Source organism: Gobio gobio (genome assembly GCF_949357685.1).
Source record: "Gobio gobio genome assembly, chromosome: 3".
In the NCBI taxonomy this organism is placed as follows: domain Eukaryota; kingdom Metazoa; phylum Chordata; class Actinopteri; order Cypriniformes; family Gobionidae; genus Gobio; species Gobio gobio.
In genome coordinates, this window is record NC_137099.1 from 12,191,577 (window position 1) to 12,217,143 (window position 25,567).

The 25,567-nt window shown below is 38.3% G+C and overlaps 1 protein-coding gene across 1 annotated transcript; it reads right to left on the reverse strand.

Annotated features, from left to right (window-relative positions):
- Positions 1–1,447: 1,447 nt before the first annotated feature.
- LOC307123284 (interferon-induced protein 44-like) lies at positions 1,448–22,381 on the reverse strand. The gene is made up of 6 exons (XM_079811772.1): positions 22,204–22,381; positions 22,028–22,061; positions 4,883–5,087; positions 4,575–4,721; positions 4,315–4,486; positions 1,448–1,987 (listed from the first exon to the last, which is right to left on the reverse strand). The coding sequence occupies exons 1-6, from the start codon at positions 22,244–22,246 to the stop codon at positions 1,962–1,964; spliced, it is 627 nt and encodes a 208-aa protein (XP_079667898.1). The 5' UTR covers positions 22,247–22,381; the 3' UTR covers positions 1,448–1,961.
- Between the last annotated feature and the right edge of the window lie 3,186 nt (positions 22,382–25,567).

Genomic DNA, 25,567 nt, shown 5'->3' on the forward strand with positions numbered 1-25,567 from the left:
GTATTGACACCAATAGCAATAAACAAATCACTCATCCTGAAAGATGAAAAAACAGCAGGTGCACATTATTTTGAGAAAATATTTCTCATGGTCACACACAGACATCAAGATTTTGCATATGATTCACAACAACGGTGGCAATCAAGCATGAGTTTTGTATTTGAAGCTACCCATCATGCATTGCAGCATGAAGTTTTTTTTGTTATGATTGTCACCGTTGTTGTGAATCATATGCAAAATCTTGATGTCTGCGTGTGACTATGTGAAATATTTTCTCAAAACAATGTGCACATGCTGTTTTATCATCTTTCAGGATAAGTGATTATTTTATTGCTATTAGTCCCGATACAGTGGATTCACAAGGTTATAGTATATAAACAAATGATTATTTGCCAAACAAGAACACAAAACTCAAAAGCACAACATCAGATTCTAGACTTCTGATGATTTAGACATCAACAAGGAGCTGACAACACCTGAAGTCACTTTATCTTTGCTTTCTCAGCCATAACTATTGTGTTTCACACATACAGTTACAGCTGCCAAAGAAAAGCTAACACATACGGGGACCAAGAGCCCAGAAATAGTCAAAGTGTGTCTTATGTCTGTGATTAAGGGCAGCACCAGTGTCTCTGTGTGAAACACTGTCTCCTCACAGCAAGAAGATCCTGGATTGAATCCCACAATTCTCTCACGATCCAAAGATGTGTGAATTACAGATTTCAAGATTTCAAGATTTCAAGAGTTTTATTTGTCACATACACAGTTATATACACAATATACAACTGGCAGTGAAATGTAAACAGGTCCGCTCCATGGACAGTGCAAATAACAGTTACAAGAAATTAAAATAGAAATAGAATAAAATTAGAATAAAAAGTATTAACATAAGTAGGATTATAAATAAATCAAGTAAAGATAAAAATTGGAAATAAGATAAAATAAAAATATAAAAAATATGTGGATATGATAAGTGAGATAAACTGTAGACTTAAAAATAAGTGGTTAACATAAAATATATATATATATGTATATATAAAGAAGTATAATGTGCAAGGTTTATTACAGGTTGTTACACAGTAACAATAGGAACGTAAAGTGCAGTGCAATGGCAGTATATGGATGTTAATGTTTAAACTGATGCTAAGTTGTCTAAAGTGTCTAAAGGTGTGAGCTAAGTTTCTTTTATTTTCATGATTTCTGGACAAACACACACTGTCTGTGAGTTGCTTTGCAATTACAAATGGGAAATATGTCCACAATGAGCACATTACTAGTTTTTAACCTTGAGGTTCCATGAACGTCTATATCGGATGTGCAGAACACGTCAAAAACAGACGTCATAAAAACTTTCATTCTGGCTTCTCAGTGGACGTCTTTTCAACGTACGCCTTTTCTCAGTGGGAGGTTGGAATCATGACAATATATTACTTTATTGTTATATTGTAAGTCAACAATATATATTGACGAATCTTAAACACAAGTGTCACTGCATTTTCCCCATATTATTTATTTATGTCATTTAATAGTTTTAATGTTGTTAAATGTAAATATTCTTCTTCTGAATCTTTCTATTCATTTTCAGGTTTACATTTGAGTCTCATATTTTCATTGACTTTGAACCCCACTGTATTCATTCATAAAAATTAAACACAAAATCCTCTCTATAGTCATTTATCACGTTATTTGTATTACATTTAAAGAATAACGCACTCCAAAATACATTATTAACTGTATGAGATTTTTGTCAGTCACTTTGAATGTCCACCAATCTATCATCTGCAATCTGAACAATCTGTTCAAGTGCCTTTAGTATCAGAACATCAACGTCATCCTCTGTGTCAATCTCATCATGGAAGTTCTTCACTGGGAAGATGTTTGACAATGGCAAGCCAATTTTGACATTGCACAAGTCCATCTGGACAGGAACAGAATGTTAGGTCAGAAAATTAGATGTCACTTCATTCCACAATCACTTGAGGAATCCCTACAGCAAATGCAGAAGCACAACCCATTCTCACTCCCAAGGCGTCAAAATCCGAAGCATGGTCAAGTGCCTTCCGCGTCACAACAAAGACGCCAAAGTCACCCCTAGGCGTCACTATATCAACGCGCTGAGTGCTCCATTGATTTCAGTTGTTTACCCAATGCGTCAGATCAAGACGCATTTTATTCTTTGCATTTGTAAAAGCATACATGATTTTATTAATATTTTATTCATATTTAAAGGTTACTTTTATATTTTGGAGCAGCTAACCCAACTCCTACCCTAAACCTACCCACTCCTAAACAATATAGAAACACATAACAGGCAAATAAAAGTACAGTCACATTTATTTATTGCAAAAACTGACCAAAAACAGTATAAAAGTATTAACTCATGTTGCATTCCAAGTCTTCTGAAGTCACACGATGTCTTCATGTAAAGAACAGAGTTGATCTTAATGTTTTAATCGCTGAGATGATGATCCCGCCGCTCCGTTAACGCACTCATTCATATCTCATTCAAATAATACACACACCTCTTTAGCATGACGCATTCGGTCACAAGACACACGAGAACCAATGACATTTTACAATCAAAGCTGACGTAATGACGCAATTGGTCACGAGACATACGAGAGCCAATGCAATTTCACTATGAAAACTGACGTAACGGGCGGCAATATTTGAAATTTTATGTGTTCGTGATCTTCTGCGGATGGAGACGCTGATTGCTTTTGGGGATTTTCTTCACACAAATCAAACGCTTGGCCTCGGAATATTTGTATTTTTTTAATAAATTGTGCATGCAGTCGACTCTGCCTGTTATATCTCCATTTTATACCACACAAATGGGTAGGTTTAGGGATGGAATGGGGTTGGGTTACATGTTAAAACGTGTCTAGATAGCATAAATAAAATGATGCTGGCTGATTAAATTGAGAATCACAGTCCAACATGTCATAATGGCAAAATCATAACCCAATATATGATCATCATGACGATAACTTTCCCATGCCCGACGCGTCTGTGTCTGACGGCAAAGGTTTCTCATTGAAATGAATGGAGCACTCGGCGCGTCAATATAGTGACGCCTAGGGGTACCTTTAGCGTCTTTATTGTGACACGGAAAGCACTTGACCATGCGTCGGAATTTGACGCCTTGGGAGTGAGAACGGGTTGCGAAGCAATGTAAAGGTTCAATAACACAATTTTTTTTTCTCAACAAAATTGAGCATTTGTGGCAGTTTGTTGTACAGATCTACATAATTAACCTATATACATTGTCTGGGTCATATAAATAATTAAAGGAGTACTTCAGCGCTGGGAAGATGAATGTGTATTTAAACTGGGTCATTTATGTAGTATAAATGTGAAATTATTTTTTAATTTGGTGCCTTCTGGACTGAGAAAAGACAGAAAATGTGTTTGTCTCATGTGGATGAAAGACAACAACTCCCAGAATGCACTTGCTTTGCTGCCCTACGAGGCCACTCCCTACACCGCCCCCAGCGTCGTTTTGATCTTCATAATAATACAATCATTTCGTTCAGTTAGAGAATAAACACTTCAATTAAAAACTGAACGTGACTTTTCAAAACGTGTGAGTGAGCCGAACGAAAGTCACGGCACAAACACAGCAGGAGTCAGATTTCATTCAGCACGAGCGAAGAGCTGAGCAGAGCTGAGGTAAGCGTGGCAGTCATTCACGGTGCGTGTCCAGTCTGGCGTGTATCCAGTCTGGCGCGTTTTTAGATCGCATATGAAAGCAACTTTCATAGGAATTCATTGAAAAGTTGAAACACACACTTTGCTCTGCACCGCCCGTTATTAATGCCCGATCACTGTGAGTGAGATCTCTCCCATATGGGCGGGTTGATAACATGCGGAACAGCTCCGTCTACTGGCTGTAGTTTTTAGTCTCTGGCTAAAAAATCCTCAGATGGCGCAAAATGACGATATTTGCGTCATCTGAGGATTTTTTTCCAGAAATAAAATGCATAATTATCTCGTCTCAGGGGGACATGAGGGGGGAAAGTACCATAATTTGAATGTACTAACGGGTTTCTACTGATACAAATCTTAATGCTAAATCGCTGAAGTAACCCTTTAAGCAGAAAAGTTGAGCCTTGACACATGCCCTGTTTGCACTTGAACCTTTTTTCTATCAACTAGCGCTCTAGAGGAGATCTTTCCTTGAAAGCCTGTATCTGGATTTTGTCCACCTACTCATTGAAAAAACACACAAACCCAACCCACTGTATGCCCTCTTCTCTCTCATATAAGCTCATGAATGAAAATCATAATCAAACATTCAGGGGTCAGTTTTACCTTCATCACTGATTTTCTTGCGGATGATCATCAACTTGTCCAAAACTTTATTATCTGTGAGTTGGATTGTATTTGCGGCTATGACGTAAACCAGACAGAAAGCCTGATCGGAGAGGGAAGGGTCACAGGTGTAAAGTTCATCCTTGTGTGTGAGTGCCTCCTTCTCATTGAACTAAGATTGGAAATTCAACAAAATATGTTAAACGTCAAACCTACACATACCAACTTTATGTTAAAATGTTAATGTAGTGATTTATTACTTTATAGCCGTCCTTCACATGGCCAAACACAGCACTGATGATGTCATCTGGTTGTGACCCAGCCAACACCTCAGGTTCTAAGCCCTTTATGTCCTTGAAGACGAAGGGCAAAGATTTTTTCCCACTTCTGATGGTGTATCCTTTGAGCTACAAATGAAGACCAAAAATATAGAAGCATAAATATTTGTGAACAATTTCCAAGAAATCACCACATGATTATCTAAAATGCTTAACGCTCAAGAGTGGGCCAAATTACATTTTTGGGTCTTAGAAAACATTAAAGTTCTGTATAGGTAACAAATACCTACCTTTTGTGTGAAACTATGACTGTCACCAGCAGATGTATCAACTAGCGCTCTAGAGGAGATCCTTCCTTGAAAGACACTATCGATGGAGTTAATAAAACTGGACTTTCCTGCTCCAATTTGCCCAGCAACCAGGATCTTGATGTCCTTTACATCTGGATGACTCGGAGAGAAGTTTTCCAGCTTTTCTTTCAGGGCTTTTCTCTGTCTGTAAAAAGTATTGGACCAAACTTAACAAACTAAACACCAGGAGCAGGAACATGGAGTCTGCCCAGGAATAGAAGACATCAAACATATGACAACGATCCAACCCAGGACTGCATACACAAGGGGCCCTATCTTGCACCCAGCGCAATTGACTTTGTACACCGACGCATGTGTCATTCCTATTTTGCACCCGCGCAAAGCGCGCTTTTCCCTCCACAGAAGCACGTCGCTAAACTAGTGAATGAACTTGCGCTACCTGGGCGGTTCAGCGCAAAAAAGGAGGCGTGTTCCGGCGCAAACAATCCCTGGTGCTATTTTGCTGTTCCATTAAACAATTGCGCCACTGACCAGAAAAAACCTAGTCTAAAGTCAGTGGCGCGTTGCGCGTTGCGCGTTGTTCATTATGCTATTTTAAGGGCGCATGCTTGACCATAATGTATAGCGTGCACAACGCGCATACACTTTGCTCATGTAACCTACACAGATGCAACAGTTATTTTTGCAAATCATAAATTGTTACACTAAAAAAATATTAACACATGACATGATGGAAATCATTGTGGTGTGCCACAATAAATCTAATAGATAAATAAATAAAATAGGCATAAATCTAGCTTACAAATGATTCAGGCTAATTGTAATAATTAAGGATAAGACCTGTTTGCCCAATAGTGGCAAGACATATATATATATAAGGACATCTGACAAATTGGTTTGTCCGTCAAGAACCAGGAAAAAAAATCGACTGAAAAACTGAAAAAACTGAAAGACTGAAAAAAAAAAAAGACTGTGAAATCACCTTTACCATAATGTACAACATTACAACTTCACTTCTCTGTCTTTCACTGCTCTTACAAGAACATCAGTCTCCTCGGCTGTGAACCGCTCCTGGCGTGCGCCTGGTAAATACGCCATAATAATAGCAATCCATAATGGAACTTGCGCACCTGCTTTTAAAGGGAATGTTGGATGACACTCTGATTGGTTTATTCACGTTACGCCCAAACCACACCTATGAATAATGAAGCTACTTCAGACCAACCCATTTTAGATTTGCGCCGGGCGCAAGAGCCATTTATCCCGCCGGGAAAATAGCAACAGCGCCGAGACCCGCCCACAAAGTTACTTGCGCTTCACGCTTTGACACTAGCGTTTCAGATCGTTAAAATAGGGCCCAAGGAGACTATAAAGGGTACAAATCAGGAGGGGCCAATTTAACAATAATCAGATAACAAGAGGGGTGGGGTCAAGACAGAAGACTTCACTACAGTTTTGTTGAAACAATTTAAAACAAAGAAAACATGAGAATTTATCATGTTTGTGGGCCAAACTGCTGCCACTTCATGAAAAATAACTTCATGTCAGGTCAAAATCATGTTATGACAATAATGGTCAGTAGATGCCAGCCACTGTGCAAGAATCCAGTGTAGCAATTATGGACGCAGACATATAGATGAATTAATCTTCCAAATTATCAAATGAACATCCCCTTCACAAAGCCTAATTCAGCTCCAGACCCCAGGAAATCGACCATCGATCACGAGAGAGATGGAGGCTCGATTCTGCCCGGAGCTACCAGTTGTAGTTAATAATTACTCGATTTCCTATGGACTTGTGACCAAACTTACACAAAGAGGACAGAGGACTCGTTGTGTTCACAAGACAAAGAAACAAACCAGATCTCTGTCTTTGCAATGACCGGTAAATGAAATCCATGTGACACAGCTAAAACTCCAAGCAAGCTCACAGAAACTGTTACATACTGATTACATATCAAATTACTGATTATTGGACTTTCATTCAAATAGCCTTCGAAATAGCTTGTTAGTGTGTTTACAACTGATACACGTGACTATTATGCATGTACATTACTCCCAATTCATGCAATTATGTAACTATTGAATGAGTGGATGAAAAAGCATCGTGTTTGATACCGGTGTGTTCGTATGGGTATAATCCAACAGATGAGCTGAATGAAATCTTTATAGAATTGATCATGTCCTTACAGTAAGAAATTAGGTCTAAATTTACTCTCTGCTTAAGAGCAGGAAACTCAATTACTATAGATGACCCAATTTTATGGGAGGGGTGGAGACACAGTCACCCCTGAAGCCTATTTGGCCAGAACCCATCCAGGGGATGGGCAAATATTTGAGTTTAATCTCAAAACACGAACAAAGTTTTCAGTTCAGAGTTGAGTTGAGTTGAGTTCGGTTCAGAGTTCAGTTTCCAATTCACGTCACAACCAGTTCAGTTCGAGCTGGTTCGCGGCCTGTTCGCAGTTCAGAGATGAGCTAAGTCCTAGCAGTATGACCAGAGTGAGTTCTGAACGGAGAGCTCCCAGGAGACGATCTGACGATCATGACAGACCAACATCAGAGAAAATGGGTTAACAACGATTTCATTCAGGCCATTTGCTTTTCTCTCACTTTCCTTTCTTTTACTTAAAGTTTATTTTATTTCCGTTAAGTCTCGGGTTCTGTTAAGTTTCGCCGCAAAAGTCTCTCAACAACGAATTTCTAACAGTGCGCTCCAACTTCAAACAACGCCCACAAGACTTTCATCCAGCCGCCAACACGCCACGTGATTGGCTTCCCCAGACGTCGACCAGACCTTCAGCGAATCAAAGATCCGGGAAAACCCATGTCCAGCCAGGAAAAGGGAATCCCCCTTGTCAGACGACACACGAGACATAAACGCAAGTAATGCCTCTTGATTCTGAGCTGAACTGGTGCATTAGATCAAATGTAATAACCCTGCCTAAGAAACGATAGGAGGTTAAATTACTGATCAATGGTTTCTTCAGGTCATGTTTCATAAATGCATAGATTGGTTAGGATTTCATAATTTCTCTCTCTTAGAACTTATTCTTTCCTCACCTTCTTCCTTTCTGCAACGTGTGAATATGCGAGTGCGTGTGTTTATGTTAGATATTAGTTTGATGTGTTAGAGTAATCAATAAAGTTCCGTTTGTATTCAAAGATAACTGTTCTTGTGTTATGTGCTTATCAATTTAATGTCTTGAACTGCGTCTAAGTTACCTGGCTGTTAAATAGTGTTTCACTATTAATATATTAATAAACACTATTAATATTAATATCCGCTGCAGAGTTGATATTTACGGCCCGTTCAAATGAACGCTGGAAGAGTCATTTGCTCGGCTGTAAAATAGACTCTCAAAATTCCCTATGAATTCATTAATTCATTAATTTGAGCTAAATATACATGTTTCCCTTTAACAGAGCCCCCTTTAAGTTCTAACATATCGGCGGACGAATAAGTTAAGGTGTAAACATTAATTCTGAATTATTTATAAATTATAGTGTCATTCGAGTCTCTTTCATTTGAATTCAGTTCCCCGTTGAGTTATTATTTTATCTGACTCATAGTCGCTACACCAGACTATATTTATTTTGAAATTATCCAATTATTACTTAACAAAGTTTGGTGTATGTATATGCAAATATACATTAATTTCACTTTCTCTGTCTGTGTGTGAGAGAAAATGTTGTACTCTGGATCAGGACCGGACTGGGAAAAAATTTCAGGCCGGGAAATGCCACACCCATCCAGGCCATCCCATACACCCACAACAAATTTTGAAACTATCACATAAAAAAAGGTTTAACCCTCTGGAGTCTTTTTGTGGCCCTTTAGAAGTTTTGACATGCTCTGACATTTGTGTTTTTTTCAGTTGCTTATAAACAAAGTAATGGCAAAAGTGTAATTACACTGTATTCAGCACAAACTGGGCTACCAGAATATGTGAGCAACATGTATGTACATGCTTGTATTTTTGAGAGAAAAATGTTTATGCACGGATTTTGAAAAAAAAAAAAAAATGTTTTAAAATTAAGGCCTCAAAACACACAATAGATATGTGTTCACCAGGGACGTCGTTAGGCCTATTTTAGGGGGGCTGAAGCTACCCCAAAATGTTCCTAAGCCCCCCTAAATGATAATAAGAACAATAATAACAATTTGATTTATCAATAACCGTATCCTCATTCATATTTAGACGCAACAAATTATATATATATCCAGCTACAAAAAAATTGCAGAAAAGTCGGAAGTTGGACAGAAGTACCAAGAGTCGTGCTATCAAGATGATGCATCGCGTCTCATTGCATTGGTGTGAACTGTGGCAGCTTTCAGAGCATTGCAGACCGGAGCGCTACTGCAAGTAACTGGAGGATTCATCTAGTCTCGTCGTTACCAAGGTTATAACCGTTAACGAAAATGAACGAAAACTAGGTGGGTTGTCGTTAACTGAAATAAAAATAAAAACGAGGCATTACAAAAAAACGATAACTAACCAAATCTGTAAATCTGTGTGTTTAGCAAAAATAAAATAAAATTATAGATTAAATGTCCTTAGTTTTCGTCTTTATCAATGTCTTTCATAGAGCAAATAACGTTCAGATGCATTTCCTTTCCCTGCGTCTCACTCACACTCTCTCTCTCTCACACACACGCGCACACACACACACACACACCGCCGTCTTCATGAGAACGAGTGTTCGTTGAAAGTAAGTTCGCGAAAGGTTTGTATCTCGTGAACACCTTTACACAATCACACATTAAAAAGTGGAATACAAATATTTTTAATTCAAAATATAATTTTGTCAGTGTGTTAATGTCAACCCGAGAAGCGATGGCTACTTTAGAAAGTTAACTAGTCGCAAGTTTGAGGTAAAATGCACTTGGGTTGTCGATGTCAAAACACTAAAGAAGCTGTGATTAAAATATTAAATAATGTTATGTCATTAGGCTATTGTATAGGGTAAATTTAGTATAGGGTGTGAAAATTGTACAGCTGTGGTAATTGTAGCTTATAGGTTTAGCTCAATTTAGGTTTAGCTTTTATTTGTATTTTAGCTCAAAAATGGGTTGAATACATGCGGTTCCGTGTAATTAAATAGCATTCAGTGGACAACTTATCTTATATAGAGAGGAATAGTATGCTATTACTTTATCATACATTTACATGAGCAGACAGATAGCATTTAAGTCATTGCTTAGTAACTCATAGTGTAGCTCTAGATGTGAGTGCAAAGATTTTGCAAACGCAAGTTACAAATACCCTGGGGGCTAAGCCCCCCCTGTCTTCCAATCCTGGTGTTCACAATACTTTTGACTCCATCTTGTATTTCCATAGAGTTTTTTCTTTAAACTGATGTGAGAATCATTGAGCCTACTCATTAACATAAAACAATACACTGATTTAAAATTTGTAAGACAGTTTCTCTTCTCAAAGCCAATGTGCGAGGAGGCGTGATATCTAATGAATAATGATAAGATAGCACCTGAGATAACAAAGGACTCTCTTTAATGAGCTGCAGGTAAGTCTGTGACAGAGAGCAACAGGGCAAAGGAAATATATATTTTTTGTAGTTTATTATATTTGGAATGTAATCAACAAAAATTATATTTTAAATGATCAGAAGATTTGACTTATTGACTTATTGACTTAACTACAACTGGTAGCTCCGGGCAGAATCGAGCCTCCATATTTGACTTATAGATTTCTTATTTAGTATTTTTTCTTGTTTTCCAGTCCAAATATTTAAAATTCTTAAATCAAGATTAATTTACTAGGTGAGTACAAATTTCTGGGCGGAAAATAAAAAAAAAATCATAAAAAACTCTTCATACTGGCAGCCGGAGGGCGCTCCGTGCACATGTAGTCCATATATGAAGATATCTTCTTCATGAGTGCTATGGACTACATGTGCACGGAGCGCCCGGCTGCCAATATTAAGTATGAAGAGTTTTTTTATGAATGAGATCATGACGCTCGTATTACTATCTTTAGAAGGTACTGACGGTTTTGATATTCATAACTCCTGACACATATTAACAAATTACGGTCACTATATCTTTGAGAATAAAACAGAGGTCAAAAATGGAAGCTTGAGTCTTAGATCTTTTAAATGATAGTTTGTCTAGGTAATTACTTACATCTGGGCATCGCCTCAGTATTTTAATCTCTAGAGATTGCTAATGTGTCGTCATCATGACGTATTCCCAGTGGTAAACGCAAAGCATTTTGGGAATCCGTGGCACAAACGGGCGCCAGTCTTCTTTGCATGGAGGGAAGAACGCAGTGTTCAAGATGCCGTCTACCTACTGTTATAAACTGCAATAGTCCTTCTCACGATAGAAGTGGCATAAAGCTTAAGAACGGGGTATACAAATATAAGTAAACACTTTGCCATTTGAATGATGTCCTGTATGAACAAAATGACGGAGTATATTTTTATGTGTCCACTGTTCCGCGCCCCCCTCTCTCAGGCCGGCTACACACTGCAATCGTGGCGTTTTTTGTGTCTTTGCACACCAGAAGCGTGTCTGACGCGGCGATGCTGCTGCTAGGTGACATAGTGGAAGGCCTATACTTCATGTTAAACGCTTCCAACGTGTCGCGTGAAAGATAGGCGTCGGTTCTATTTGTAGCATTTTCCGCGCGGCTCGAGCCGCAGGTAGTGTGAACGCTCTAACCTGTTAACATGGGAGCTGAAATAAAAACGGACACACCACGCTTGCAGTGTGTAGCCGGCCTCACACACACACACACGCACGCAGGTTTGTTAAATTCGGACTGCATGCAGATAGATGAGAGAGAGCGAGGAGTGTGGTGCTTAAAACATTCGCATAACTTTGAACGGACGACAGTTTTCTGCCCCACTTTTACAATCTCCAGGTACTGGACCCATCCATCTGTTAAAAAGACTGCAGCGACTTGAATTCTGAAAACTTTGTGTGTGTGTGTGTGTGAACGCACAACACTTAATATGTAGTTGTATATATATATGGGTGCTGGAAGTTGGGCAAAAGTTTGACGTCCCTTGACCAGTCGCTCAGCTCGTAAGGATCCAGTCCTTTGATTCCCTTTATTTTCTCATCAGATCTCGTCTTTGCATTAGGATTTAGTTTTAGGCGATATGGTCTGACAATGTTTTCTTTAGCCCGCTGCATTTTGTAGGATTATAGTCTGTTTTTCTCTCTAATTTTTAATTATTTTCATGCCAGAACACTAGCCTGCTATGCCAGGCCATGTAAACGGGCCAAGCATACCCATAATTCTTTGCATTCTGATGACGTTACCGCCCAGTTGGTCACATGTCTTAGCGATCTCTATAGAGCACGTGCCTAGTGGGCGTGGTCGCATTAACGTATAATGAGCTGCTCAGGAACGACTGACATCTCTCTGCTTTCAAACGGATTACATAAACACAGAATATTTGTTTTTGCTCTTGCTCTTATTTGTTCTTGGTTTACAGTGTTTAAAACCTGACATTTCAGCGTTTCTTCAGACACATTTCTCTTGTTTGTAAGACAAGAATTCACTAAGCTAGAGGTCATTTTCTGAAGACTATCTGAATGAACGTCTTTGACAGAGAGGCTGCAGATCGAGCATCATGTTAGTTTTCTTCATTTTGCAAAAAGCACAACAATTTGTTTTTATTGTGACTGTACAAAAAAAAAAAAAAGGAACTTAACAGATTATGATGTATAACACTTGCCTGAATGATAAAAAACGACACAGTTATTTGATTCTCTTTGGCACTGATAAGAAAAAAAGCAAGCCAATCACGCCGGCGTGAATGCCGACTCAAGAGGGTTGAATCCTTAGGCCATGCACAATAATTACAGGTTCTCTCTTGAACTGCACCTTCACATTCCCTATTTCCTTTTCATATCTCTCTAGCTGTGTCCCAAAGTGAAGGGTGCGCACTTCGAAGGCTGTGCACTTCGAAGGCCAGACCAGGCCACGCCATCGAAGTGCTCGAAGTGCATGAAGGGCGAACCGAGGGATAGGGTTGCCAGGTCTGCACAACAAAACCCCTCCAATTGCTAATCAAAAGTAGCGGAATCACGGCCAAAATGGGCCAGCATATGCCAAAACGCGGGGGGGCGCCCAGTACAAAATTGCTAAAGTAAAGACAACTTACACCTGTGGAGTGTGGACTTGGCTACAAACAAAACAAACCACATCAAAAGTAAATGCCTCCCAATTCCAGACTTGGCAACACTGAACCGAGCGTTGTTGAATGGGCTGTAGCAGGGGCACGTTCAAAGCTCAAACCGGTGCGCAACATTTTGTTACGGTTTCCGGTTGAACGTCATGTTTCCTGGAAACGGTGTGTAACGGTGTGCAACGGGTTTGAGATGCGTTTTTTCTCGTTTGGTGGGTGTGTCAAATATGTCAGTCCAATCAGCAGCAACATGTATATAAACCACGTGGTATTAAAGAGACAGCTCACACAATGGGTCCAAGTAAAGATGTTTACAAATGTGTCCGCTGCAGCTTGGTATACACAACAATTGAAGATATTAGAAGACATGATTGTCCTAAGAGTTTTTATATATATATATATATATATATATAAAATCAACATGATGATGTATTTATTTATATATTTAGTTTCATTGCAAGGCAAGTTTATTTATATACCAAATTTCATATATGGTAATTGCTTGACATAAAGTGAGAAAGAAAATACAAGCTATTAAAAAAGTAAAAACTTGCGTCATCAGAACAGGGTGTTCAACGCTGCACCGTTTCCATTTAAAAAACGTTTTGCAACGTTTTGTTGGGGCTGAACGCAGCCCAGGTGTGTGACAACTGACAGCAGACGTTCGTGAGGAGATTTTAAAAAGAGAAATAGAGCAGAATTATTATTATTATTATTTTTTTTGCTTTTTATGAGTTTTATTGGATTTTGACATGCTTCAAAGCCTGCGATGATGGGAGACCGGACCATAAGCACGTAAATCTGTATATGGTTAAATATTTAATCATTAAGTTGCAACTATTGTTTATTTATTATGTTAAATGTAACTGTTAAAATATATTTTAAACATTTATATATTTACGTCCAAGTCTTTATTTAAGTACTTATTTTTATTCAACTCACATAATCTCAGATGCATTGTAGCTATACTTTTTATGACATGCCAGCCGTCGACCGATTCAGCCCCGCAAACCTGCGAACAGTGGAAATATGCGCTCATCCCAGAAGAAGATGATGTCCCGCTGGCACAGGCCTTACCAGGGTTTCTAATGTGCATTACCATCCCGGTCCAGCTCCACCAGCGTCTCCCGCTCAGCTCAATGAAAGTGTAGAAATGTGTTCTTCTGTTTCAGCTGTTAATTTAAATTTCTGTTGTTTCTGATGTTTATTGTAGGCCTATGAATAGTTGTAAAAAGTACTTTAAGTAATGTATAGACCAATTTATTTTCATTTACACATTTTTATTTACATGACAAGAAAATATATGCATGAACATATGAATTTCTACAAATTATAACTTGCATTACAAAAATAAACAGAATGTACAAAACAACCACATCTCTTTTATTTAGCCTACACATTTCAAGTTAACGAAAATTAACAATAGACAGCAATTACTTGGTTTAATTTACAAATAACTTGCATAAAATAAAATAATAATAATATAGAGAAATTGTTCTGTGCATCCCGGCCACGACTTTACATTCAGCCTTTGGAGGAGACATTCGGTATAATGGACCGTCGTCAGTGAGCGACATTCATTTATTCATTCATTCATATAAAATACTTTATTTTGCAGTAAAGTCAGCAGTTTTCGTTTATTTGCATTTTGACTTATAGTTTTGAGTGACAGATGTCGTATTTGATTTAGCCTATTTTTGTCTGTGATATATTTTAGGTGTTGACAGTATGCCTATAAGAAAAAATAAATAAATGATTGCTTGGCCAACATAGCCTTTTACTTCTGTTATCCCCAGTTTCTCTCTCTTTCTGTAGAGGACATTTAAAAGAGAGATTCTGGAAACGAAATCTAAATTTAGCTGGATCGGTCGGGTCGGGAATAAAATAATTTATAGCGCGTGAGCATGGAGTGAATTTGAAGTGCGAGTGGGAGGGTGCGGTGCTTAATAGATCTTATTGCGGGAGCGGGACGAAAAAACAGCCCCACGCAGATCTAATTTGTATTTAAAGAAAGTGCAGAAATAAGAAAGATAAAAGAAAAAAAGAGCAAAAAAGGAGAGAATGGACTGATTCCTCTTCTTGAGAGAATGGTTGAGAAATAAATACCACTTATGCAAGCTAAAATTGGGAAATTATCTTGCCAGGTTGCTCTACCACGAATGCACTAAACGTTTTGTTTACTTCAAGTTCAGGCGGTTGCGCCAGGCTACACTTGAGTTACCGACGACCGCTACCGTCTTTCACTGGGAAATTTAAACCCGCGCCGCAAGAAATCTGATCGAGTGCTGCGGGAATGCAGACCAGTCAAATCCTGTAGTCACCAGTATGAATTCTGGGATAGGGTAGGCTGCGAAGTTGTGGTAAGGTTCCATCTGCTGTGCCCTTCCTTTGCCTGAGAAATGGAGGGCGCATTTTGAGTTGCTTTCGACTTGCGGCAGCCTTCGTCGCGCTGCTGTGACGCAATCGCACTTCAAATGCGGCCTTCAGAGGTGCAGCTTTCACATTGGGACACCCTTCGTAGTGCCGCTGTGACGCAATCGCACTTCAAATGCAGCCTTCAGAGGGTGCAGCCTAGTGATGTTACGTTCGTGAACGAATCGTTCTTTTTGAACGAATCTTTTAGGTGAACGAATCGTTCTCGTTCAAGTAGTCCACTGACTCATATTTCTCGTTCACTGAAATTCCTCCCTCCACAGCAGCATGTGAGTGAGCGCATGCGCAGCTCTGTGGACTGTTTCTTCCTGTCAATGACAAAACTTCGAGCCAATAGCGTTCGAGTATAAGATGTGACGGAGGATGTGATTTGTTGAATTCAGTGAACGAATACGCCTTTTACTGACCGAGATGCTTTTGAGTCCGACTCTGAACCAAAGACTGATCTCCTTCTCGACTTGTTCGTGAACGAAATGAACCAGCTATTGAACGATACTGATAGCGAACATGTAGAGCTCGGCTTGTGTAGTTAGGCATATACGGTATGCAGCAAAGAAAGACATGTACACTTTACCATTTTAATGAAAACAGTGTAATAATGCAGGCTGATGGTTAAATGAATGTATAATTACTGATGTATTGTGTTTGTATTATTTATTTTCATTGTTGTTGTTTTATAAAATTAATACAAATTACTTCATTACGTTTGAGTCATGTCATGCAATTCTCCAAAAACTGCAAAACAAATAAAAAATGCGATATTATTGGAGTTAACGAACACGTCCATCACTGACCGAGTTGCTTTTTTGAGTCTGAACGAGAGATCTCGTTCGTGAACGAACGAACTGATAGGCCTACATCTGGTTCATGAACGAATTGAACCACCAACGATACTGAACGAACACGCCCATCACTGAACGAGAGAGAGAGATCTCGTTCGTGAACGAATTGAACGAACTGCTGCTACATCTCGTTCGTGAACGAACTGGTGGTGCATCTCGTTCGTGGAAATGGATGTCGGTCATTTAGCATGTGAATCACTCTCGTTCAGCAATAAGCAGAGAGCGGATGGCTGCAAAGCGCAGTTTTAGGCTACGATTGTTTATAACTCTACGTTCGTTTACCATAATCCCAGATATATCTGAATAATATGAATGTGTAAATGTCTGACCAAACAATTAATTGTTAATCATGCAAGAAAACCTTTGTGCTTTGGTCTTCTGAACCACTTATTTAGACTTATTTTATTTAATGATAGATGCACACATTTTAATAAAGCCAAATGATTTTTTTGTAAGTAAATACGTTCGTTGACTTAAGAAATAACGCATAAGACACTCTTTTTGCCACCTGCTGGGATATTTATGGAATATAAAAAAAAATGGTCACTGAACGAATCAATGAACGAATCTGAACGAATCATTTTGATGAACGAACTGAAAATGAACGAATCTCTTGAAAGAATCGAAATTTCCATCACTAGTGCAGCCTTCACATTGGGACAGCCTTCGTAGTGCCGCTATGACGCAATCGCACTTCAAATGCGGCCTTCGAAGTGCGCGCCCTTCACTTTGGGACACAGCTTGTGTGTCTCGACTCTCTCTCCTGTGTGTGTGTTTACTTTTTTGCTACTTTTCTTGTACCTGTCACTTCCTCTTCAGCAGGTCTACCGTTAGGAACAGAAGTCTCAACGTTGTTGCAAAAAAAACAAAAAAAATAGCACGTAATTTGTTTTCAGCGAATCTAAATTTATTTAGGTAAATTCAAAGTATCACATTAGAACAATGTGTTGTTGTTTTATCTTAGAATGTCTTAAATATCCAATATTTATCAACTATTTCATGCAAATATATTAAAGCAAATTTTCTAAATTGCTTAAATGTCAAAATTAGTAAAATAATAAATACATCATGTTAGTATCTTGTACATCTATGTATAGAAAAATCTTAATGCTGAACATGTTATTGCATTATTAATAATATGTTTTGTGTTGCTGTCTGCCCTAATTCCCTCCAAACCAAGCCTGCAGCACTCTTGTTAAAATCCGAAGCCGAAGCGCCTCGATCGCCCTCAGGTGTTTGGTCCCAGTATAGCTCATAATCCCTGCCCCTCCATGTATGCTAATGGACTCGAGACAAACTACAACAAACTATAATCAAATTACACTTCATATCATTTTTTCCCAACTTTGGTTTCTGTCATTTTAGGCAGTTTTTATCACATTGATTTCATTTCAAGGTTTGACAGCTTCTCTTTTTTCTGGATTTTCGGGAAGAGATTGGAGCTTTAGCTTTAATTTCTACATTTCCGTTACTCTTTATTTCACATGACATAATTAATAATAATTAATCTGCGAGTGTGTAGGCAGGCTTTTTATATAGCGGCTCTACTTCCTTCTCTCTACTGCGCAGACCCGGTCCCGAGGTCAATACTGCACAGACTGTGTCCCAAATCTGCGCAAGAGGCCTGCGCCCTATTCAGACCTTTGGAGGCTTCACTTTTCTTCAGCAGAAGAGAATGAAAGTTGCGTCGTCCATATTTTTTTATGGTCTTTGCTCCAAACTTTAAAAAATGATTTAAATATATGTCTGCTAAATTACTACTGTATACAATAGATAATAATTATGTAATTTAGCACACAGTTTTTTTTTTTTATGACGATAGTAATGGGGTGCTACTGTTAAAATTTGCTAGCGGTTTAATAGCTACGTTAAAGGGGTGATGAATTGAGAAATTAACTTTCCCTTGAGCTTTTGATATATAAAAGGTCATGGTATTATAAGAATATCCTGTAAGTTTCAGAGCTGAAAACTTCCTTGTTAGTCAAAGAAAAGCTTTTATTGACACCAGGCCCAGCAAATGAGAGATCTCAGAATGTGCCAAGCTGTGATGTCAGAGTGTGGTGAAACCGCCTCAACAGAAGAAGAATGCCTGATTCTGTAGCCCCGCCCACCGACTTGTGCCTGACATGTTATAGATAAATAACATAGGCCTACGTAGAGCTAAACCGAATCGAACTTCCAAGCAATAAACATGCCGCATAAGCTTTTTCTTACGCATCTTCTGAATGAGTACAGGATCTCCTGATCAAAACACAGACGAGGACACAAAAAACAAGTGATCGTCGGAGCGCCCCGAAATTCAGCTGCCGCCATTCTTTCTTTCTTTCTTTTTTCAGAAAAACAAGATTCCGCCTTGATTTTTCGTTTTTCGTTCAGAGGTAGAAAAATTAATAAATAGTTTGAATTTTCGATTTCTACACGTGGGCGGGAATTATATGCCCCTTTCTGCTGATTGGTCAGCCGAAGATCAAACTATTCTGTCACCGGTTCTTCCTCAGTTCCACACAGCAGAATAAAAGTCCTGCGCTTCTGCAGCTGTACGGATTCTTAATGCGTTTATTGCAGCTACATTTCATATTTTTCTCATCAAACAAACAGACTAAAGAATGGCTCGACACAACCCATACCGAGGCGGGGCAGAGCCTAGACAGGGCTTTCGTCTGTGTAGATATTATTCACCAGTATATGACGGCTGTCATAGCCTACCTTGGTTTAGTAAATATTATATATATATATATATTAAACACTAATGCAAAAAGGAAAGAATAATGCGTTGGAACCAGAAAAACCAGAGAACAACAGAGATATTAAAATACATACTCTTCTTATAATTTTTTTTATGTTTTATTAAAATTGATCTCAAAAGATTTTCATTAAAGCCTGTAATAACTTGCCATTTCGGTTTGTTTCTCAAACCAGTATACCTTCAGAGCGCATGGAATATATAGCACGAGTTGCATATTTGCATCCGCTTTAAAAAATAAATAGGCCTAAATAAAAAGAGCAAATGCGAACAGGACATTACAGTGATTAAGCCCAAAGTTAATGTGGGTGGGGATAATTAACACAGTGTATAGCCTATAACGCATCGTATGCATTTTGTAATAATAAAGCACATTTTATAATTTACCGCATTTGCCAGAAAAGTCGCACCGAGTGTAATTCACATCTCGCGAGTCGCCGGCGCTATCACTTAATTTTTTCCTCATTCGAAACAGTAAAATATTTACTTTATTTGTGTACATTTAAAATTACTACAAAATGTCATGCCTTAGAAAAATAAAGAAAACAGGATGTGCTGCTTTAGCGCGTCTCGGTCTCAACATCTTCTGACGCACAACATGAACTAAAATAGGCTACAGCGAATACTGGACGTGCCTACTTTAAAAGGTCAACATTTGGATTATTTGACGTTAAATGCATTATATAAGTCACTTTGGAATAAATCACAGCATGTTTCATGATAAAAAAAAACGTGACTTTACAGTACGAAAAATATGGTAGGATATAGCAAATAATTTTGCGGACCCCTTGCACTTTCCTGGACTAAAACCGCTGGTCTACACAGAAGAAAGCCCTGTCTAGGCTCTGCCCCGGGACGGGTTGTGTCGAGCCATTCGTTAGTTTGGTTGTTTGATGAGAAAAAATGAAATGTAGCTGCAATAAATGCATTAAGAATCCGTACAGCTGTAGAAGCGCAGGACTTTTATTCTGCTGAGCGGAACTGAAGAAGAACCGATGACAGAATAGTTTGATCTTCGGCTGACCAATCAGCAGAAAGGGGCGTATAATTCCCGTCCACGTGTAGAAATCGAATGTTCAAACTATTTATAAATTTTTCTACCTCTGAACGAAAAACAAAAAATCAAGGCGGAATCTTGTTTTTCTGAAAAAAGAAAGAAAGAAAGAGTGGCGGCAGCTGAATTTCGGGGCGCTCCGTCGAGTTTGTCTTGAAAAAGTCGGACCAACAAGATCTAAAAGCTGCTAAATTTGCTGTCGTGGCAGGCGAAATTAATTTTGAATTGCAGCTTTGGACATGGTAGCCAGGGGACTAAAGTTTTCACGGACGGCGCCATCTTTGATTTAGCACAACTATTTGCTGTATCGCGGCCATAGTTTGACCAAACTCCCCTCCACAATCATTCCCTTTAAATAGTCTCCATAATGGTTTGCCTGCTGATGTATATATTGGATAATATAATTAAAAAGCTAACAACCATTAGTGTAATGACAATTTTACTCCTTGCATATAAAAAATAATAATAATGAATTAGCCAAATTGAACACTGGGTGTTTATTACAACTTCAGAATTATATATTCATATAGACTGACATGTAAAGGAGCTTTTTGCACAGTGGTGGCCACTAGTGGAATGAACTGTCAATAGTGATAAGGTACAGCTAAGAGTGGTCCAGACAAACCTTACGAAAGTATGACTTACAGAAGGTATTCTTAATTAAGATATTTTCGGGAAACACATATTAACGTTAAGGTACACCTTAAGGTATAACTTAAGAATGACGTAGTGTTAAGAAGGTTTCGGGAAATCCAGTCCTGGCCGCTTCCTCGAGTCTGTCGCACTGATTCTGTTCGAAACATTTTGGCGAACATACAGAGCTCACGCGAGCTGAATCGTAGCTAACTATGTCATGATTTATTATTGATTTATTGTCAAAAGGCGAATTCAGGAATCACTTTAGCGCATTGGGGTAATTGTATATAAATTAAAAAGGCAATCATATATCATTGAAATTATTTTTATTTATTTATTTTTTTAAGAAGAAGAAAGAGGGCAGCACGCCAAATCAGTTGCCAGGCCACCAGGAATTCCCCCGGTGCTCCCAACGGCTAGTCCGGGCCTGCTCTGGATGTTTTAGTCTTACTCCTTCATTTCTGTGTGTTCATTCAACATTGCGCCCGATTATACATTTTATTCAACACATATTTAAAAAATTGCTCTGCATTAACTTTTTTATTTTCTGTGGTTGGTCAATGTTGACTGCGAACACCGAACAGCCAAGAAGTGACTTAGACTCATCAAATGAAATTCAGTTTTTATTTTTTAGATTGCATAGGCATATCTAAAAAGATACTGAATCACTCAAAATGAAGAAACCATTTTTATATAATCATATTCATCATTCATTAGGCTAGTATGTTCAATTATTACTAGTAAAAAAAATAAAAATAAAAAAATTTGTGAGGCATGGCCAACCGAATGAAGGGATTGATATCATATTGTTACCAAATCACTTATCTGATCATTTCAATGCCAATATTGCCATTATTGATATCAACTTCTGAGGATAAAATAGCTCATTAAATGGATAAAATAGATCCTTTTCGACTTTGTCATTTTCACCAAGTAAACTGTTACATACATTTTCATGCAAACATAATTAATACAATTATTGTTATAATATCATATGTTAAAAGGTTACATCACACATGATCATGGCCAATCATAATTTTATTGTTATGCACAAGATTGCGGTCTTTCTTAAGACGACAAATAATAGTTGGTAAAATGTATGGGGAGAGATACCAATAATATTTTACAAGTAAATTAAATTCTTAGCTTACACAGTATTTGCACTTTAATCTGAACAGATCATTGTTTTGACTGCTATGCACAAAGATAAGACAGCCTGCACATAAGAATAGCTTATGTACAAGTATAGCTTACCCAAAGTCAAATTTCCTCCATGGTTTATCAAGTTCTGTGGAAAAACATATAGCAATTAAGTTTAACGATAATTTGGTAGTATATCTCTGAGAATGCATCTATGTTGTGTGCATGCAGTATGTGTTCTATACTGTACTTTTTTTATTATTATTAATATGGAAGAAAGACCCTCTCACCTGGACACACTCCTTTCACTGGTTTTGAGCCTGATGATCCCATTTTATTTGTTTGTTTGCTTCTTCCTCTTCCCTTCAATATATTTATTTCAGCTCTGTCCTGGAGCACAGTTGTCTTGTATCTCACTTTAAGGAAGTGAAAACAGGACTGCTATATATCTCTCTTCATTTCAATTTCACTTTCATTTTTAAACGTTTGCATGCATAATTAAAACTGCCCACACCCAGTCTTGTCTATGTCTATGCTTTTAGTCACATATTGACATGCATATTATTTCAAACATTAGATACCACACATAAATATGGTTTAGATATGTACAGTGCACATTTTTGTTGTTGCAGTCTTATGCTAAAATGCCCTACATTATTTTTTTTGCATCATTCTACACTCTTTACCCAATAAACACAAAAAAAATATTTGTTGATCACTGCAAATTATTATAATTTTTCTTAAATGTAGCAATGCATAAATATTAAGACCCTTAACTCAGTACTTGGTAAAAGCAACTCATCAGTCTAGTCTGTCTGTTTAATGGCTTGCAACCATAGATGTCTTGTTACCACTGTTTTTCTTCCACCACAATGCACGCAGCTGTAAGCTGTGATGTCTGCTCCCACATGGTCTGTAGGAACATATGCTATGCACCTGATCTGCCCCTGCAGGAGAGGTTATTTTTTTAAAGGGTATGACACACAGTTTCTGCCAATCTCATGCTAATCTCGAGTACCTACCCAGATAGAATGGTGACATTGATACAATGTTGAGTTTTGATCCAAACCATCATTTTAGTTGAGATTGAAATTTCATTGTTTAAAGTATGTTGGATCAGCACACATGGGTGGAGACAGTGACATTGAACTAACAGTGATTTGTAGTTGATGACCACAAGATCATGCAGGTGTGAATCTCTGCAGAACACTAGTGGGTGTTTAATAATGATATTCAGTTCTTGAACAAATCGTTCTCTTGAGCCGGTTCTCACCATTAACTGAACTGAATCGAACTTTAGGGTTGATGACGCAAGACGCAAAAGCCGAAGTAGCGCGTATACGATTCATAAAGACCAGGTCCTGACATTTCATCCTACCCTTCAGATTGTCCTACCAGGGCTTACTGCGCATGGGCACATCATTATTTAATATTTATTTTTACAATATTTACATTGATTTAAGTGTCCATACCTACGGATGTCAATAAAGCCTCAAACCACATGAATATGATGCTGGTAGCACAATCTGGTAGGTAGCATTTTTTTAATTGTTCTACCTACTATTTTTCATGGGTTGTACTCATAGACAACAATATGGACGTAGTGTCCGTGACGTCACCCATAGGATTCTGAAGAGCAGTTTTGAAGCGTAAAGTAGGGACGAGCTGCCCGTTGCCATCTTGGCAGCACATTCATCGCGCCTCACTCCCGGATAACAGAAAATGGGCAAAGAGGGGACGTGGGTGGAACTGAGGTGACGCGAAGACTAACAGACAGCAGATAAATGGCTATCCACCTGTCACTCAAAGTGGCCACATCCTTAATTATGCAGAACTTTAAGGCTTTATATAATGTAAACGAATGAGTTATAAAAAAATTCACCCCCCTCACAGTTGTCATTAAATGAAATTAAAATAGATATATAGACCAAAACCACAATTTGTACCAGGCTGTAAACATTTTTTTCTATTGTAAAGTTGGGCATTTTAACATGTGGCTCAATGAGATTCTGGTCTAGCCTGGTTAAAACCAGACCATTCTCAGTAGTAACTGAGTTATGGTCTGGCAAAGCTTCATAGACAAATCATTTCCAAAGGGGCGTCACCAACGGGCGTCGCTCAAATGCCTCTCGGCGCAATTGGATAGACCTCAAACCAATCAGAGCGATGAGGGAGATGACATATGCAGAGCGACATAGAAACTCTGGCCGTCTCTCAATATGCTTACTTGTCTGTACTTCTGTTCTCAAATAGGAAATGTCCCCGGTTTCCATTTCAGAAATCTGGTCACCTTACCTAAACCACATATTAATGTTTAATTATTTTTAAAATGTAAACGAAAAGAGGCAGGGTGTTTTATACTTCGTTTTATTATAAATATATAAGATAATGAATGTAGGCCTAACTACGCGTTGCCTGAACCACATGTGTGTGGCTAATATGTTTAAGTTTTTTTTATTTTTTATTAAATGAGGCAGTGGTGTTTTATGACATTTTTTGTACGCGAACTTCTAACTTGCGTCCGTGACTTACCCAGTTTGACTCCGGAGAATGAACTCCCGATGACGGTAATAGTTAATATTAAACATATTATAGCCACACAAATGTAGTGAAGGCAATGCATATGATCTTCAATGCATGTATATAACAAAACGAAATATTTAAAAAACCCGGCCTCTTTTCGTTTACATTAAAAAATAAAAACATGTAATATCATGTGTGCATAATATAGCCTATGATTATCACTGTAATACAATGAGATATGACATAAAACAAAATCCAGTCTCTTTTTGTTAAATGTTAGTTTAATGTGTGATCAATATCCATTTTAAAAGTATAAGTAAAAGGTATAAGAAGCTATACAATACATAAAGCAAATCAGTCAAAGAAAGTCAGCGCTAGGAGACTACGGTAAAGTTTAATAGCTTACAAATATAAAGTTATGAAACTTCACTTTGCCCTCAGACAAAACGATCTGTCAGGGAACAAATTATAGATTAATGAGAGCAAAGATCAGCCGTTAGATCTACACAAGACGAATCATATCTTCACATCAGAGCCAGCGGCAGACGGCAGAAGGACTGGCCGAGGAAAGGCGCCTCTCGGTGGGGTTGAGCAATTGAGCGCCGCTGGTCCACTGGAGCTCACAACTCCAAAAACGGCAGATAAAATTTTCAAAAAGTCGCTCTCTTTATAAGTAAACCACAGATTTTGGCTTTAAAAACAACTACATTCTCGCCTGAAAAGGACTTAAAACTATATTTTGTGAAACATTAACACTACCAGAGGGCTCTCGCTAAGACAAGCAAGCTGGTATATCAGACTTTTGCGGAATCCAGTCGGTAAGACAGCGATAACATCTTTTTTAGATATGAAGGCTTCTTGTGTTGTTCTTTGCTCTGGTTTTAACGGAATGGAAAAGTTTAAATCGCTTAAAACAGCCGCGATAGCTGATAGTGATGTTCCACTGCTGCATCCATCTTTGTAGTCAGTGTACAGAATCTGCTTCACTGTCGCTGCGCTGTCGTCATCGTGTAAAGCCCGCCTCAACGTTTCTGATTGGTGCCTCGATTTCTGGGGCTTAGAAATGGGTTTGAATGGGCTCTTTGCCAGACTACTTGCAGAGCAAATCTAAATTTACCGGAAGTTGTCTGG